Source organism: Ammodytes marinus, assembly GCF_949987685.1.
Source record: "Ammodytes marinus genome assembly, chromosome: 11".
Classification (NCBI taxonomy): Eukaryota; Metazoa; Chordata; class Actinopteri; order Uranoscopiformes; family Ammodytidae; genus Ammodytes; species Ammodytes marinus.
This window is the reverse complement of record NC_137215.1, coordinates 17,028,590-17,047,357: the sequence shown is the minus strand read 5'-3', so window position 1 is coordinate 17,047,357 and position 18,768 is coordinate 17,028,590. Positions and strand designations below refer to the sequence as shown.

The following is an 18,768-nucleotide window of genomic DNA, read 5'->3' as shown; positions in this document are numbered from 1 at the left end:
GCATTAGGCTACGGTCTGCCACAGTGCCATTTTATATGCAACCCGTACAAGTTGAATATGTGTTCAAAAATCCCACACATATTTGCAAGACTCGGCATGTCCTCCAATGTAAATAAAAGTTACATTTTAGGCAACCAAAAACTGCTAAGTTTGGGAAAGTTATTGGTTGTTGTGTTTTGTGCTGTATATGTGATGCTACATCTATCAGCCTGTAAGCTTAGCGTAGGGGAAATGGGTAAACAGCTAATCTGGCTCTGTCCAAAGGTTAAAAAAAAATAAAATAAAAAATCAAGCTACCAACTGTGAAGGAAGTTCTGTTAAGGTTCGAGGTCAACTCAGGTGGAAGAATATTTCAGGAGACTTGGATGAATTATGAAGCAATATTCATTACAGACTTGGCCAAGGAGAACCGGACTGCAACTCTCGTGACTTGCACTTCAATTCTGACAAACTCATGCTTAGAGCTGTTTATTAACCTTGCGCTATCTCTAACACCTCCCCAGCTCGGGCACCAAGCGTACCAATGTTTTGGTTCAGAGCTGAACACAGTGAACCATAACATTCTGGAGTAGAAGTACAACTGACCTAAGTGTCTCCTAACAAGGCTCCAAGGCTGACCTAGAGTCTGTGAGACAGACACACAAGATAGGCATACATATATGGCCTATTAATCTTTCCCATTAATATTACAACTAAATACCCAAAATTCCCTCACACCAACGATGCTGAAGTTCACTCATTAACATACTATATCTAATGTGTTAAATACATACCAAAGATTAATACCAGGCCTTCCTGTTTCCAGTGAAATTAACCTATGCTGAGTAAAGCTAGCCCACTGGCCCCAGCTTCATTAAATCCCTGATGAGAAGAATCACCAGAATAAATGCTGCCATATTGTATCTATATCTAACTGGTGGTGTGGCATTTGACTGAAACATGAGTTCAGGTCATTAAATTCTACAGGGTATGATTGAAATGGTTGAGGTTAATTGCCTAGCTGTGCATTCAAACGACAATACGTGTGACATTTAAGTTCAAAAGGGTAACTGCAATGGCAAGCATCGTTACAGACATAAACTCCAACATACCTGCTAATTATGGTCCTACAAATATGAAACCCAATGATAACAAAATACTTTTTAATTACATAATTTTCTCAGGGCTGTTAGATACGCAGTCATCACACATATGAAAGGCTGCCAGATTGACATTTATTCCTGGGAATGCATTTACCCAGAGCCGGCCCGAGGCATAAGCGAACTAAGCGGGCGCTTAGGGCCCCCGACCGCCAGGGGGGCCCCCTCAAAAAAAAAAAAAAAAAAAAACGTTTTTTTTTTTTTTTTTTTTTTTATTAGTTTGTGTGTTTGATATTAACATCATATTATGCAAATGTGAGTTATCATACAAAAAAAGGAATAAAATGTTTTGGTCTAGATAGTTAATAGCCTAAAAATCTGTGAGGTAATCCGAAATTATCTGATCATGTCACGGTCACATTCATGCACAGTGTGTATTGAGTTTATTTAAAAACAATTGGAAATGGGGCTGCCCTCAGTTGCCCATGCACTGTGTATGGTCTATAGCCTATTTCAGCCTCGTCTGTGGAAAAAAAGATAGTTGGACAAGAGTTCTTCTGCTTCGTTCCTCTCACTGCATTTAAATGCATTCACTATATTACAGAGAAAAAGAAAAATAACTCCAAGCCCAACCCAGAGGACCCTCCATAATATTGTATTTTATATTTTATAAAATCCATGTGTCCTTCTTCAATAGCTTCTAATTCATCCGACCCAGTGTCTCCAAATTATTTGTTCACACTAAATTTCTCAGATTTAGCCTCTTAATGTTCCTCTCAAAGTGCACCAGATTCATGCATTTCACTTTAAAAAGGTTAAAAAAATCTCCCGGGGGGGCATACCCCCGGACCCCCCTAGGAGGGTCTGAATCTCGGCTGTCTAATATTTTCGCACAGCTGCACAGTGGAGGGACTAGCGGAAAACACTGGGTGTGTGAATAATATTTCACAAAGATCTATAATTTCAGCAGCGCTGACATTGGAGAGGGGCCCCCTAATCATATTTCGCTTAGGGCCCCCTGAAGGCTTGGGCCGGCTCTGCATTTACCCTTAAATGGCAGCTCATGTCAATAATAATATCATGTGCTGTGTGTAAAAAGCAGTTCTATTTTGAGCTTAAATGAAACGCATAGTTTATCATGTGAATACCAACTGACTTTTCTAAGTACGCTACAAGGTTTCCCAAAACCACGATACACAATACAATTTAAATCTGTTCGCATACTAATCTCCTATTGAAATATTTACAATGTCAAATTGGCAAGAGTAATTACTTCTGGAAATTTTGGTACATATTTATTTAATCACATTTGTTGTGGTTCTGGCTTCACTCAAGTGTTATTATCAAGATAAACACATGTGCTTTAATTTCTTCAAGTTAAAAAAGTGTAATTAAGTCTGCCCTTTTCTAGCACAAAACTGAACAAAGGAACATTTAGTCTCGCCTGCTGCTCATACTTAATTTCCTCTCTGGGATCAACAAAGGTGAATCTCATCAAATTGAGTCCTTTTAAAGATAGCACACAATGGGCCAAGGATGAATGGATAAGAAGCCCATCACAACAAGCTCTTATGTAGTGAAAAGAGAGTAAGGGAAAAGAGCCTTGTGCTGTAGTACCTCTTCTTTCAAATACATTGTGGTCAACAAACTGCAAATGAGCAGGTGAGGTTACATTGAATTGGATAAAATACTACACAAGTACTAAGTAAGTCGACTGTTGCACAGGAAATCATTTCGATTTTACCCTCAGCCAAATAAATGTATACGTTGTCTTGTCACGGGGACTGCTCGTAATCCCTCATGTGTCAATACAATGATGATAGATGATATTTAGATGTCACTCACTCTAAGCTGCAAATAGCCGTAAACTATATTTTGGATTACTGTGAAAGTGGTTCTTTTGTTGTTCATCCACATGCTAGCATCAAAGGGGAAGAAGGTTACTGTGAAGTCCAAATGTATGAACCGAGATAAGGCTCTGAGAAAGTGTTCTCATGTGGCTTGAATCTGAAGACTGTAACTAAACATCAGGCTCCTCTGTTTGCTTGTTGTCATGGTAACCAATCCCATAGCAATGTAGCAACATTTAAAAACTATAGAATTAAAGGGGCACTGTGTAATATGACATCATAAAGAAAGTTCTAGAATGCAACGCTCCCTGGGTAACCCACCCCTTTTGAATAATAACAGAAGCTACAGTGGCCTTCAAGGACAAGAACAATTCTAAATTCTAAACAATGCACCTGATGACATTCCAAAAACATGGATGCCTCCACAAGACATGCCTGCTCAATGTACAACATCTAATATTAATATTTGTAATTCTCCGCCCAGGAGGATCATTCAAATTATTGGCAGAGGTGATTTTACACCAATGAGGACATATTTATGAATGAGGATATTGATTGTAGCTAATAAATTACTAAAATGTTACACAGTGCCCCTTTAACACATACATTGGTAAAGATGAAAACACAAGTTTCTACAATGTAGCTTCATCAAAAAACTACATAATAAAGCAAATAATAATAATATAAGACAAATACTGTATATGTACAGTCAAAACCGAAATCATTCATACCCCTGGCAAATTTTAACTTAGAGTTACTTTTACATGCCAATTTTTGTTCAAATGTTAATAAAAGCTGAAAAATATTTTTTTCCACAATGATGCCTCTTGTACATTGTCTTATTATCTTTTAGGAGAAGCCTGTGTAATTTCCAATCAAGAAAAAGCTAGCTGGTTTCATAAAAGTAACTTTAAGTCTAAATTTGCCATACCCGTTCGGGGTATGGATCATTTCGGTTTTGACTGTATATATTGATACATAACCTCTGCATGCTGTTATAGAAATCCAAATTTTAATTTTTTTTGTTTTTTTTTTATCTATGGCACTTCTCAATGGTAAAATAAAGAGACGCAAAAAACACCACAAAGGAGATGAGGTTGGAAACAAACAACAAATGAAATTGTTAGTCCAAATTAAGACAATCACTTGCAAGAAAAAGGGAGAGCTTGTGAAAGTGTTTGATACTGAAAAAACACATGTTCTTACAGGAACGATTAATGTTTACTGTTGCACTTCCTGAGGGGTATACTACGAAGCGAGATTAAGGGCTGAGCGAGGTCTGTTGAGTCTAAAGCGGTCTAAAGCCAGAGTTTTCAGTATCACGAAAGGTGGCTCTCTTTCTACCTGGCTAGATCACCGTGGTAACAGAGGCTGCACGGCTAACCTGCCCAGACCAGTTTTTGTTCCAGAGTTTGAGTTTAAATTCAAACTCTGCCCTTTAAGGAAACTACACCTTTTGAAATCCCGCGGAGGCGCGGACCTGACTATATTGTCTGAGCGATACTTCTCACTGAGTAAACTAGTTAAATCAGTAAACTTATTGATCAGAAAGTTAATGAACGAAACGAAGCCGTGACATAAGGCTTACATTAGAGTGAACTGTAACATTGCGCTGCAGCTTTTTGCCACATGTATAGTCATTGATGCAGAAAATGTCAAATAGCCTAGACCTATGTATGCAGCGCCATGCTCTCACCTCAAATGATTTTACCTGGCGATCTACACACACTGGCTCTTAAAGGTGCAGTGTGTAATATGACATCATCAAGACAGTTCTGCAAAGTTCTAGAATGCAACGCTCCCTGGGTAACCTCAACCCTTTAGAATAATAACAGAAGCTACAGTGGCCTTCAAGGACAAGAACAATTCTAAATTTTAAACAATGCACCTGATGACATTCCAACTATGACACTTTCAAGATGGCGGCACTAGGCCTTGGTCCAAAATATGCAGAAATATGGACATATATGAGACCCTTTCTAAGGGAAAAAATAATAATTCAAAACTTTTTGTTCAGCTATTATGCACTAAATTAAATGTACTTGATGATATTATAATTACTTTCTACAAAATTTGCTAGGAAATAAAACCCAAAATTCTACACACTGCAGGTTTTTAATGAAGCGTTCTATAAAATCACAGGTTGCAACATTATTTCACTGTGGACTTCTTTCTTTTCATCAGTAGCGATTACAGTTGTGACGTGACAGGTGACAGCTGTCACAGTTCGGACATTGCTGCAGACTCGCAGGTTAAGCTTCTCACAGTAGATTCATATTTGTCCGGAAAATACAGACTAGCCTACAGGTTTTGTATCTAGGCTATTTATTTTAATGGTATTTATAAGATGCAAATAAAGGGCTATTAGCCTAAATCAAAATCAAAATTGTATTAATTTTGATGTGCCCCAAAACTAACGTGATTTTCCACATAGGCTATGCTATTCATTAGGGGACAGTGTCAGATTTAAATCAGATTCTTAAGTGTAGGATTATCAACTAGGCTACATGGTGTACTGTTTAAATCCGAGTTCAACCTTTAATCGCTTTATAATGTTATTTAATGTCATTTATTTTACAGATCGTTCTCACTGCGAGAACGATCTGTAAAATAAATTAATCAATTCAGTAGCCCAATTTTCTGACAACATTCCACTCTCTCCTTATTTGCAGTATGAGTTTTTTTCGGCTCTCTGTTTTCTGCTGTTCTGTGATCATTCAGACTGACAAACTCTTGTGAAGTCAGCGAAGTCAGCTGCTCGCAATCAGTCCGTTAGTGTAAAGTTAGCGGCACAAGATCAGTCCAGTCTGTGCGGAAGCAGAGTCAAATGACGGCCAAACACCCCCTCTTATGGGGACGCGCACAGAGCCTGAAGCTGAAACCCTCGTTCAACATAAGAGGTTGATAACTGCCTTTGTGATACCTGTTAGCTCTGAGCGAGTGTATGTGTTATGTTGAACCAGATCAAAAAAAGAGAGCCGGGCTCTGTTGAGTTTGCTTTGTAGTATACCCCTCTGGTCTTCATCCTTTGAGCTTGCATCATAACACCTTCCAAGGATTCTGATATGCTGTTTGGATACTGTTGGGGATCGTGGCAATTTCATGAAGAATTACAGTACAGAGACCACTCCCTTGAAAATCGAGATGATGCGTGATGGACCCATTTTGAGGCTGAGATATTGACTTCCATTTCCATCGTGAAAGCCAGGGTTTAGATGTGCATCCTGCTATGATGCCTACTTCCAGGCACTGGCAAGAAGTGGTAAACGCTGAGGTAATTGAGCAGAATCTCAGGTCCTGGAAATAGGGTTTAACTAGGGTTGTTATGGTGTCCGGTATGTGGCAGACCAAAGGAGGAGCAGATCACTGTAACGATGGGGTCAATTGGTGGGATATTTGATGGTAAGATGATTGTGCCATCTTGGTTCACAGTGTGGTGTGTTCTAGTGATCCTCCAGTTGTTTTTTTGAGTTCCACTTTTTTCCCTTGTGATGATACTTTTTAGGAGATGTTTTTTAATGCCAAAATCATATCTATAAATATGGGTTCATTCCCAAGACAGAGTCCAGGCCTTTATGGCAAGTGGCAGCTTTACGCACACCTTCTCAAATTAAGAAATTCCTGCAAATTTCTCCTTGAAGATGAGTCAAACAAACTAATTTCCGTTAAACTATCTGAGAAGGAAGTCTTAGTGCTGCAGGTAAGACTGAGGCTGGTTCTTTTCCAGAAGCAAAAGGTGTGCCATTAAATCTTAAAGTGCGCTAACATGATTTATTGAGAAGCTTTCAAGTTTTCTGGCTCAAGGATCTCTTATAATTTTAGTTTCACTTTGTTTTGAAAGGGAGTTCAGATAAATAGCAAGCTCACTATGTATGTTTTCAATGGTTTACGGAACTGCAGAAGTTATGTTGGAAGTGTTCTAATCGAAGAGAATTAAAAAATAATTATGATAACGGTCAACGGATTGTAAGTCAACACTTGTGAGTTTGATAGAGATAATAAATGTTATTATGAGAAAAAAAAACTAGATTCAATCAAATTTAGGAATACACTGGTGGAAGATTGTAGTAGTAAGGAGGGAGACAGGCTGAGTGGGTTTGATTCCAATCCTAGTGAGTGAGTCAAGTTTCCCCAAAAAGATGAATAAGTACATAAGTAAGTTTGTTTAAAGTCAGCTCACACATTTTGTTAAAACCATTGTGATTAAAGAAGTGATAATGTTACACACCATTTAAACCAGTTTGCGATATTAAATCTATTCTTAATCTTCTGGGTGTGTAACCTGGAAATCAAGACCTGCCGCTGGCAAATTTAAATTTGCTCAGCCTGTTGGTCTGGACACGATCCATTGGAGCTCATTAACTATGTTTGAAAATTATATTTGGCAAATGTTCACTGACTTGGAGGCGGGTGTCTGTTGAAGTTTAAAACAATTGGATCTGCTCAGTGTCACTCTGGATCAGCCAACCAATCGCATAACGTTTGGTCGCGACGTATGTCGTGAGCCGGCTTCTGACGGTGTGTTCCAGTTGTACTGGGAACTCGGAAATTTCCGACTTCACTACATATTGTAGTCTATGGATCTACCGGTACCTGGCAACGGTAACTTGCTAGAGCCTAACGTTTAGTTATTTGGAGGAGAAAGGTTGTAGGCGTCCATACTTTCCCGAGCAGATGCGCTGGAACACAGACAGGTCGGAACTCGGAACTACCAAGTCGGACATTTCCGAGTTCTGAGTATAAAGGAACGCAGCATTCAACTGAAACTGGAGCACGACTTCGACGTCATCATTCTCAGCTACTCGCTCTGTTCGCTGATTGGACACTCAGAAATCTGTTCGAGCAGGATCCCACTAAAGGCCAGGACACACTGGTCCGACTACCGACCGTCGCCCGAAAATGGAGTCTGCCGATTCATGCAGCTCCAGTCTGCCCGTCACAGCCAAAAAAGTGCCAACTACCGAGCCGACTACTGACTTTCCATACGCTCTGCGCTTGTGCCGGACATAATGTCCTCGATACTCAGCGATTTGGAAGACGGCACACAAATCTTTCATTAGCAAGAAAGACAACGGCAAAAGTTTAATTCAACAGTTAGCCCCGCTTTTTGCTAAGTGAACGGGGCTCAATACTTCACCTTCATTGCTCCGATTGGTTGTAATGCTATCCTACTGCGTGCAGTGGTATTTGAAATCACCCCTTTAGTTGGGAAGGTATATTGATCGTGGCCAGACCCTATATTGTTCTAGATGTTGGTCTGGATTTCCAGGCTACTGGGTGTGTGCTGCTGCTGTACCTGATTAGTTTTTTCTGTCAGAGCTCCAGATGTGTCTTCGTCAGTAAGTATGCTTTCGATTGGTAATTTCCACACCATTGGCACAAATGTGAGAAAAGGAGACGCTGGCAATCCTATTGAAACCTGTAAAACAGAGATGAGAGGAACAAACCATCCACAAGCTTTTGATTTCCCTCATGTAATAATTCCCCTGTAGTTTCCCTGTCAAGCACAGAATCTTGCTTACTTAGTAAAGCATGAGTCATGGGACTACTCCTTTCAAATAATTATGATAATAGTTGCAGCTCTCTTAAATCTGTGTTTGAGTTATTCCCAACATGTCTGTGTCACAGCTGAATACACTGGATGTTAGATTTAGAATGTATTATTTTGTTCTGCTTCGCAGGATTATGTAACTACCCTGACACTAATGAGCCATCATTACACACTCACACACTTTAGGCACTTTAGCACCTTGCAGCTCAAAGCCTTGGACACACCTCGACTAGATGTGGAGTAATGAGTTCCAATTAAATCAGATCGTGTTCTCATTTGCACAAGGTGGCTCACTTGTGAAATGTGCTGTGCTTTTAGAAATGCTGAAGTTATGTAGGTATGAATAAGTCAAATATTATCTTTGGTGTAAAGTAAATGTCATGTAATTTCAAATAAATGTAGCCTACCTATTTTCATTGAGCATTAGGTCTGTCCACATACAATCTTACCTACAGTTTGTGTCTGGTCACTGCAATTTAATGTAGAATCACTACTTTTGTCTTTATAGTGTTATATTTTGCTTCATGGATTGCTTTTGTTGTATTTGCACCAATTTTCAAGCAATTACAATACACAGAGAAATCTCCACTGGCATGTGACTTTGCGAGGCTCATCCTTGTCCATAACCTGCAGCAACTCCTAAGAGCAACAGTGATGATAAGCTTTTAGCACCCTGGATTCCAACTTTTAACACATTATTATTTATTCTAACTACAGCATTAAAAACATGTCATCCCTGCTCTCCGTGATAAGTGATTTTGTTGTGGTGTCAAACCACTTTGGTGTTGACGTCATGAAACAACCCCTGGGACAAGTAGTTCCACACTGTCAAACCTGTGTACTTATGCAGTTGTGATCTAGTACATCCGACTCTCATTTGAATTTCCCTCGGGCCATCCATTCTGAAAATGTATGAAGCTGAAGAGGTGAAGCTTTAAATTGTGGTGGCTAAAAGTTCCCTCCCACCCAATCTTGGGGGAATTACAGCTACACACATTTACATCCAAGGTGAACATCAGTATGCTTTCCAATGACTTGAATTTGCAAAAAGATTGCGTGTTGGGTCACTATATATGCTGTGAATAAAAAGGGAGCAAAGCAAGGGCTTCAATTTGTCAAGGTGGTAATAATGTTCCAGACACACTTTGGGTCCGAATCCTTCTCATCGTCTGAATATGTGCTAACATTTCCCATTACAGTTTTTTCTCAATTGCTTGAATGCATTTGTCCTATCAAAAATAACGTTTTTAAAACAGTTCACACACAAGAGGACTAAACTCAAAATCTCCACAATATGAGACATTTTGTTTGACGAATGCTCTCACATTCATAAAACACATGCAACTAAATCAAATATTTTCCCATTCAATCATAACAAAATGGAGAACAAAATATTGAATATAGCCGTCCATTGTATTATTTGCTCTAAAGAAGACAATTTACTAAAGACATTTGCACTTTTTGGAAATTTCCTTGTAAAAATACTTTCTTTATAGAGACATTTTCACAGAAAGTTACCATGCAATCGTCTTATTTCCGTGTGCAGGTTTTCAAATTAGGACATGCAAATGACATTTTTGGGTGGAAATATAGAAAAACAACTCTTTTTATGAGCCTCTGTGATACATGCTTGCAAAAGGCAGAACAGAATTTGGCATCTTGTATAGGTGGATAAGGTTAAATCGCTCATTTGAACATTTGTGGAAAGGAGATTTAAAAAAGGTGCATCCGAGATTCATTAAAATGCAAATAATTTATGTCAGTTGTAAATAGATGTTTTCCTTAAACACGGTTAATCCAAACCAGTTTGATGTCTCTCAATGGGATCATTGTTAAAGGTGCTGTAAGCGGAATGGTTCTTTTAGCTAACTTCCTGTCAGTTACTGCAGTTAGCAGTCCCCTCGCTCGTCCCTACGTCACCACATTAATGCACTGCGGTCTTCAAGCAGCGAGTTATCAGAGATCATCTCAAATCCATAAGTGTGATAAAACATGATAAAAACCATCACGACATACATTGGGAAGGATTTTTACCTGCTCCGCCATTGTAGGCACATAAACATTCACCCATCTGTTGCTCTGGCGTGCACCGGCAGTTAGACCATGAGTGACAGTGGGTGCCGGTTTGTAGCGTTCTCTCTTGTGATTGGATAAAAATGTCGGAATCCTCCAATAAGTTTATTTGCCGATTACATGCAGAGCAGCTGACTGAGAGATCGGCTTTACAGTATGAAACGCGCACATTATGTAAGTGATCACTGTATGAATAAAGAGCGATTTAACACTTATATTAACATAAATAAACCGCTTATTTCACCTTTAACTGTTAACTGAGTCTGGAAAATGCATATGGAACCAATGCAACCGTTTTAACAGATTTGTTAAAGAAGAACTTTGCTGTCTATGTTAAAAACGTGATGATGAAGTGGATCCCAGGTCCATTAAGCCCATCGAAGCAATCAAGTGGGACATCAGTCCCACTGAAGCAATCAAAGCTCACACTCATCAAACGTCTATCCATGGCTCACTAATCAGGCTTCTCTCCATAGTATTGTCAGGTCATCTATAAAATATAAACCAGAGGGGAAAGGGCACTTAAATTTCCATATCTAATCAGAGGACTTAATTGCAGCAGATACTTGAGACATTAGAAATGGGTTACAGGAGCACTTCCAATATGAGGTGTATAGATTAAAACAATATAGTAATTTACTTTTCAAACCTCGTTTTTATCCAAACTTTTTTTTTGTAGTGTAGTGAGCCAGTGTACAACTGTCATGGTCCAAAACAATGGCTAGTCGGAGCTCGGAAAAAGAGAGGGAACCATCACCGACAGCTAGTATAACCATGGTTGACATTAGCTGGCTATTTAACACTGCTAACATGTTAATGTATAATCAGCGATAATAATAAAATATGAATACGTTTTAGTATAATGATCATTTGACAATGACATGAGCCATACGTATCAAGTAGCTACATCTGAGTATATTCTGTGTCTGTGTGTGTATGTGTGAAAGCCTTGATGTGGCAGCGGGTGGTAGCCGGCACAATGAGGTAGCTAATAGTGTGAATATAAATAAACCCATATTCTTTCACTGGTTTCATTTTCTACTCTGATTTAACTTTGAGTCAAACTATTAATCCCAAAACAGAATTGGAGTCAGAACCATTGGAGCTACAAAGGTCAGAAGAAAATAAAGGAAAGTCAGCAAGATTACTTCAACCCTCCTGCAAATACCCAAAGCTGCATCTTCAGAAATAGGGAATGTAGCAGAGCTTACAAAATTTGATTTATTAGATTTATGAGTACAAACAAAGAATTTGATTTATATTGAGTTTATGAAATATAATATAGGTTTATATAATACAGTACTGCAGAGTTATATGTAACAGTTCGAAATTTGCACCACATTTACCAGCTACCACAGTAAATGGCTGCTTACACGTTAATGCATCATCAGCAATAATGATCAAATATGAATGAATTAGTTTGAGTATAATAATTATTTAACACTGGAATGGGCCATTTGTGTTGTATAACAAGTATTGACATTGTTAACCTATGTAGGTTACTTTAATTTAATATATTGATTGCCGGACCTTAACTTTGTACTTTACTTTTATCTATCAGTGTACTTCTTTGACCTCTTTCTTGAAACCACCCATGTTCCTTGTGACATGACACGTAGTTCCCGAGCCTGAAGTGGTTCACTTATACTTTTGAGGGGCCAAGTTATTTATATTTGCGATACCAGCGTGTCTGTGTTCAGCTATAAATAAAGAAACAGAACAAATGCCTTGACTTTAATAATCAGGTGCCATCTTATAAACTTGTTTTTGTATTTATGTTCTGGTGTAACCTCCTTGTTTGCACGCCGTCTGTAGTCATAGCAGAGTAAGTCTATACTGTGACAGGCTAAAGCGAGCGCTTCCTCCCTAGCCTGTCAGAGCTCTCTTAAATGTTTTATTGCGTTGAGTGTTACAGAGGTCATACATGCCGTCCTCATAGATCACATTTCCAGCCACCACTTGCGCACTGTGCGTAATGTTGCCTCACGGCGTGTGTGTGTGTGTGTGTGTGTGCGTGTGTGTGCTTGCGCTCTCACTTAGTTATTTCCTGTGGTATGTCCAACATGTACCAAAGACCAAATACAAGCCGTACTAAATCATTTCCTGAAGCAGACCACCCTCCTTGTGACTCTTTTAAGCGACACTCATACACATTGACCCACTAGAAAGTGACAAGACATACTTTAAGGATGTGGAATGAATGAAAGGGAAGGCATTGCTTGTGATTCCTCTGCCATTCCAAAAAACAACAGCGTCACTCCTTTTCATGTGGCTTTCTATGAATCCATTAGAGGTGTACTATGTCACTTTGAGTGTGTCGGAGAAGTGATTTTCTAATGTATATTCACATAACTGAATAAACAAACTTTCCTCACAGTAAAATCTGATTCCTGGAACCCTGTTTGAAGTTAGAAAGCCACCGTTGTCACTGTTGTTGTTTACAGCAGCAGGGCCCACAGTTTTGTTTACAAACACATTCTAGTCTAATGTTTGGTTCCAGGTGCCATCAAACAATTTTTTTTTGTATTTCTTATGATAGATTTATGAAATGCTAAGAATAACATTTAGAGTAAATATGTTTTGTAACCTAACTGCAGGCTCTGCACATGTAAACAAGTACCCCTCCTCTGGAACTGCACAGTGCACCTTTAATGCTTCCAAGCAGCTTCACAAAAAATAATAATACATCCTAAAACTCTACATTAATTATTCATGTATTCACTCCTTTGTGTTTACCACTGATTATGCTCACTCCCGTTCCACGCTGACCAAATGAGCTTGTCCCTTATATCTAAAACAAGGGCACAATCACAGCTACACATCTGAAACTTCTGTGCTCCATAGATGTCAAAAATGTTTATCCGAGGCAGTTTATGCCGTGCCACAGTAAGAACATAAACAGTTGGGTGTGTCGCTGAGAAAAAGAGTTTGATTACAGACAAACACACCACTCCTCCCTCTGGAGTAGATTGGGCGCGCAAATATAGCTCAAGACCAGCTGCTACAGAGCGCATTGGTAGCCTGGTACAACCAGACCATCGTACTTAATTTCATTTGTACAGAAGAGGGAAAATGAAATTTGGCCGGATGTAGTTAGGCGGGCGGAGCCAGGCTAGCGCATTGGGTTATCTCTCTAGATTATGAACAAGTGTTATGATCCAAAGTCTCGCACATTGGAACAAATTAGCCAACATGAAAATGCACATAAGTCAATCGTGCGGCAGAATACAAAAAAAAAATTAAAATGGTTGCTTTTTATTCTGTTGTAGGATCTATCTATGATTAATTTATGAATAATGCATAACTAAGTTACCTGTATAACCTGACAGCATAGTGACAAGCAGTATATAAAGAAAAATAGTCATCCAAATGACTCATACATTTCTATAAATAACATCTTCATGAAATACAAAGATTAATAATTTAAAAAAATTATGTAAATCCTGACTAGTAGTTTAGTGTGTGTGCATTTAGATTAATCTCTAATCAGTTTGACAACCTTTAGAAGCAGCTGCGTCTGAGTGTATACTGTGCCTGTGCGTGTGAAAGCCTGGAGGTGGCAGCGGGTGGTATCGAGGGCACAAGGGGGCTAATAGTGTGAACAAATTACAACCATATTCTTTCCTTGGTTTCGTTTTCTATTAGGATTTAACTTTAAGTCAAACATATTTATCTCAAAATGGAATTAGAGTCAGAACCATTGGAACTTCAAAGGTCGGGAGGCAGGTCAGAGATTACTTCAAGATACAGAAACAAATCCCAAAGAAGAGGTTTTTAATCTAGTGTACAATTTTCCAAAGCAAATCATCTGTTTTCAAATCCTCTTACCTTCCCCAGGCTATTATTCAAATTGTCCATTTCTGGTTCAAATGATTCTTCATCCAGAAGTCCCTCTTGAATCCAAGATTGAGGAAAAATGGAAAGCAAGATGCTAACTTTTCAGCCTGTGAAGCTTATGAAGATCAAAGTGCATAACTGTTGGTGTGTGGGTGGGTGGGTGGGTGGGTGGGTGTGTGTGTGTGTGTGTGTGTGTGTGTGTGTCTATGGCCCCACAGATTTCCTTTTATAGACACATAATAGCCGCAAATAGCTTACAGACAGCAGTTAGCCTGCTGGGCGACCCCTAACAATGTTCACTCTGAGAGCTTTATAGGCGGCACAGCTCAACAGGAAGTCCCTACAAACACAGCTACAAGTTCTGTTTATTGACCGCAAAGCTCATTTATACGTTATAAACAGCCCCGATATGACAGACACCATGCTGAACAACATGGCACATTTCTTGGCTGTCTGAACTTCGATCATTAAGAAAGCAGAGTAGGCAATTATAGTTACAGTTACCTATATTGATTTGGCAGTGGGAGAAAAAACTGCAATTTTTTTTTGAGCATAACATTTTGTTCTTATTTTTTTTCTTTACTTGGGACGTAAACAACTATTTCCTCCGCGTGATCATCATTTCAAACATTCATGACAGCATTTCTCTTTTTAGAGCTTTGTGTGGTGAAGCATTCTGTATTTTACAATGTATCGAAAATGTAATAAAGGCATCTCTGTTAGCCTTCAGATAAGCTAAACCCAGGCCAGTCAGCAGACAGAGCTTGTTTGCAATAATTAGTTATCGGGTTGCATGAAACAAACTAATTTGCCTGATTGTTTGTTGCCACATGGACTTCTCTGTTCCCATTATCAGCGAGTGAAAGCAGACCTGTGGAGTGGATGCTAATCCTTTAAGAACACTACATTCTTCATTCCAGTCACAGCTGTTCTTGTCTATTACCACCCGATGTCTCCCTCCCCCTGTTTCCCTGTGGCGGGCACACACAGGGAAAAATTACAATATGACAAACGTGTTCCACCGCTGCTGCCTGTTCTCTTTTTTATTTTATATTATTCTCTCAGGTGCATAGTGCTTTTGCATTCAGATGGAATGGCAAGTGCCGGAAGTCTATGTAAAAACTTTTGGGCATCAACTTTTAGCAACAAGTCTTATTATAGCCTCAAACCATTTCATGATTGTCATGTAATTGTTTGCCCTGACAACTAACGAGTAAGCCTATCTGTGTTAAAAGGCAGTAAGTCACACATATATATGCTTTGATGTCTCACATGTCACATGTAGCCTCAAGCAAATTCTCTGATATTGAAACAATAGTTGGAGAGTCAACCCATTAGCGAATATAAGCAGGGATGCAATTTTGAATAAGGCAATCCACAGTTTTAATTAACTTAGCCTTGATCAAAATCTGATGTGTTGTTAACACGTCCAAATTATTTAGTATTTATCATAATTTGATTAAATATTAGGTCAGGTCTTAAAAGTAATCCCCCCCTACAGAGAGCAAAACTCATTCAATGCAAGTTTGCAACAACAAAAAAAACAAAAAAAAATAGTGAAGTGCAGCGATATTGCTTCCTCCGCAGAGGAATGGTTTCAGAGTTCATACGCAGATAAGCAGATATGGACATGGTAATCTATTATGGCATCAAATTGATTTAGGCTCCTGATTTGAGTCATTAACTTAATGATACCAGAATGTTTCCCTCACAGTGACGCATGCGTCGTACATCGCATAATATTCAACATCAATAAAAAGTGAAGGAGTGACAAAAACATGACTGACATAAAAACTTTTCTCATAATTAATGACACTGCCGAAATGATTCCAAGATGTGTCTATGGCAAGAGACAAATATGAGCTAATGATTAATGCTACAGCATAGTGCACTGTGTGACAGACATAAAGTTAGCAAACTTACCTAGTTATGCAAGTTACATGCAAAATCCATCTTCAGTTTGCTAACGTTACCTAAGGACATTTTCACACCTAAAGATCCGCACAAAGGTCCGAACCAAGGTTTATTTATTTGTATCCCCTGTATGGATTTGATCCTGTTAGTTTTAGTTTCACATTGCAGTTTTGCAAGCACACTAAATAACTTCCCATGACATACCTACGTCCTCTGGTCATCACCTACTTGGGCTGTGTCTCCCTAGACTGGACATTGATTGGTTTCTATAGATGGCCGAGTGACTGATGGCTGCGTTCCTATTAGAATGAATAAATGATGAAAAATGTATAAACAGATTAATTACTCACATCGCTTTATAAATCAGGTGGCCACACAGACAATGGACACCTCCTGCTTTAAAAAAAAACTTGCCCTTCTCCCGTCATCAACCCCCCATCCCCGCTACTTCAGTCGCCTTTCAGGAAGCTGAGATGGTCGAGACTGCCCCAGTGACTCATGGCCAACTTCTACCACTGTGCAGTGGAGAGTATTCTGACCTATGGGTTACTGGTGTGGTTTGCCGGCTGCACCAGCGCAGATAAGGATACACATTAGGCCTGCAACAACGAATCGATAAAATCGATTAAAGTCGACTACTAAAAGCTTTGGCAACGAATTTGGTCATCGATTCGTTGAGTCGCGCAATTAATAAGTCACTTGTTGGCGCGGTACTGTTTACATCCAGCCGCCGACAGGTTCATGCACGCCCACAGCGAGCCTTCCGCACGTGAAGGCTCGCTTCACGTGCGGGAAAGCCATAGTGTGAGCGGCCACAGCTTGTATTTTGGTCATATCTAACACTGGACTGTAGGCCTATATAAAAGTGTTGTACCTTTGCTGTCTTTGGGTTAAAAAAAACTCCTTCAACTCAGTATCCGTCTAGTCCAAAAAAACGGTGTGCAGACGGGCTCGGAGAGTCGGCACCGTGCGCATCAACAGTCATTCAAAGCAGCTGCAGTAATCACACAACCGAACGGTGTAGAAAGTCCCGTCAGTTAAAAATAGTAATCCAGTTTTTAAATTCATGTTAAAATCGGAAGGATATAGAGCTAGTTAGCTTAAAAAAAGTAGCAAACATTTCAACTGTGATGTATTCAGGCCGGTGTTGCACCGAAAGCTGTGACCTGTCAGAATGTGTGACCCTAGAGGGCGCTGTTCTTATTTCTTAAAGCGGCTACGAGTAACATTTAAATATCTTTTAAACATCCTCATGTTTCCTCTGATAATCATAAATTACCTTTAACAGCAAACGAGACCATCAGTGCAAAGAAAGACGTTTTTAAATAGTTTTTATTACTGCTTTTGGTCTGGTCGTACACCCAGTCCGATTTTCGGTTCGCTCGTGCAGGCTCTATGGTCACATATCCATATTGGTCGCAGATTTCAGTGTGGCGCAGCAACGTGATTTGAGAAGCCTATCCCTCCAGGTGAGGGAAGGGGAGCGGGAGCCTTGTTTGAGACAGTTATTTGTCGTCATAATGACTGATAACGGGGCTGAACCATCAAAGAACAAAATTAAAATGCAATGAAGAAAAGCTAAAAGGGAGAGTGATATAGGCTACGGGCGGGAGGGCGTTGCCAAGCAACGTGTATACAATTTCACGAGAGCGAAACTAGACTGCAGTGTTTACTCTTAAATGAATGAGCGGTTGGTACTAACACAAAGTTTGCTTTGCTTCACCATCATCAGATAACCATTATCTGAAATAGACATTATTTACATCAACAACACAACACATTACCTCATCGTGATCCATACTAACTGCCGTCTCTCGTTCATTCGCTTTCTGTGAGGACATGTCTTTCAGCTCCGTGAGAGAGAGTAGTTAGGTGACACTGCTCAACTCATTGCAATCAGGTGTGTGTGGCAGTGACTGGCATTAGTTGATGCAGTGTCAAAACCACTCTCACGGAGCCGAAAAGAGTCCTCACACTTTCAACACACAGACATGCACTATATTGCGCCCTTCTCAGTTCACACTCGCACGCCTGTCACGCGCTAGTAAACAGCTTTGCGACAGCGGGCGTCGTAAAAATACTACCGCTTTTGTCCAAAGGGGACGCCAACGTGCCATGTTACTCGTAGTGGCTTTAACTGATTTCAATAGACTGTAGGCATAAAACAACCCAGTCTCACAGTGAAATGTTTTACTTATGTTGGTCCACAGCTGAAAACATAGTTTCACAAAAACAGCCCTGCAATGAGAGGTTATTAAGTTGTTTGCTTCCAATTTAAAATGATTGCACAGTGGAAAAAAGTATAGCCTACACATTTCACTGTGATGGGTAACTAGGTTGGTTATTCACCTTTAAAAAAAACAAAAAACAATCTGACCATTTCAGTGCCAATTTTGAGAAACTCTACGATTTGTGCAATGGACCAACGTTTTTACCTATACTATCTATGTTTTTTACATAGCCT

General features: G+C 39.5%; 1 protein-coding gene across 2 annotated transcripts in view; it reads right to left on the bottom strand.

Moving 5' to 3' along the window:
• Positions 1–14,486, bottom strand: part of mlip (muscular LMNA-interacting protein) — a 35,155-nt gene extending 20,669 nt beyond the window's left edge. Inside the window, exons 1-2 of one of the 2 annotated variants that reach the window (XM_080036331.1) lie at positions 14,382–14,486; positions 8,226–8,348 (exon numbers count right to left, since the gene is read on the bottom strand). In XM_080036331.1, the coding sequence (XP_079892457.1) occupies positions 8,226–8,348; positions 14,382–14,411 (153 nt within the window). In that variant the 5' untranslated portion in view covers positions 14,412–14,486. The remainder of the gene's footprint in view (positions 1–8,225; positions 8,349–14,381) is intronic. The other variant, XM_080036332.1, reaches the window with a different exon arrangement.
• Between the last annotated feature and the right edge of the window lie 4,282 nt (positions 14,487–18,768).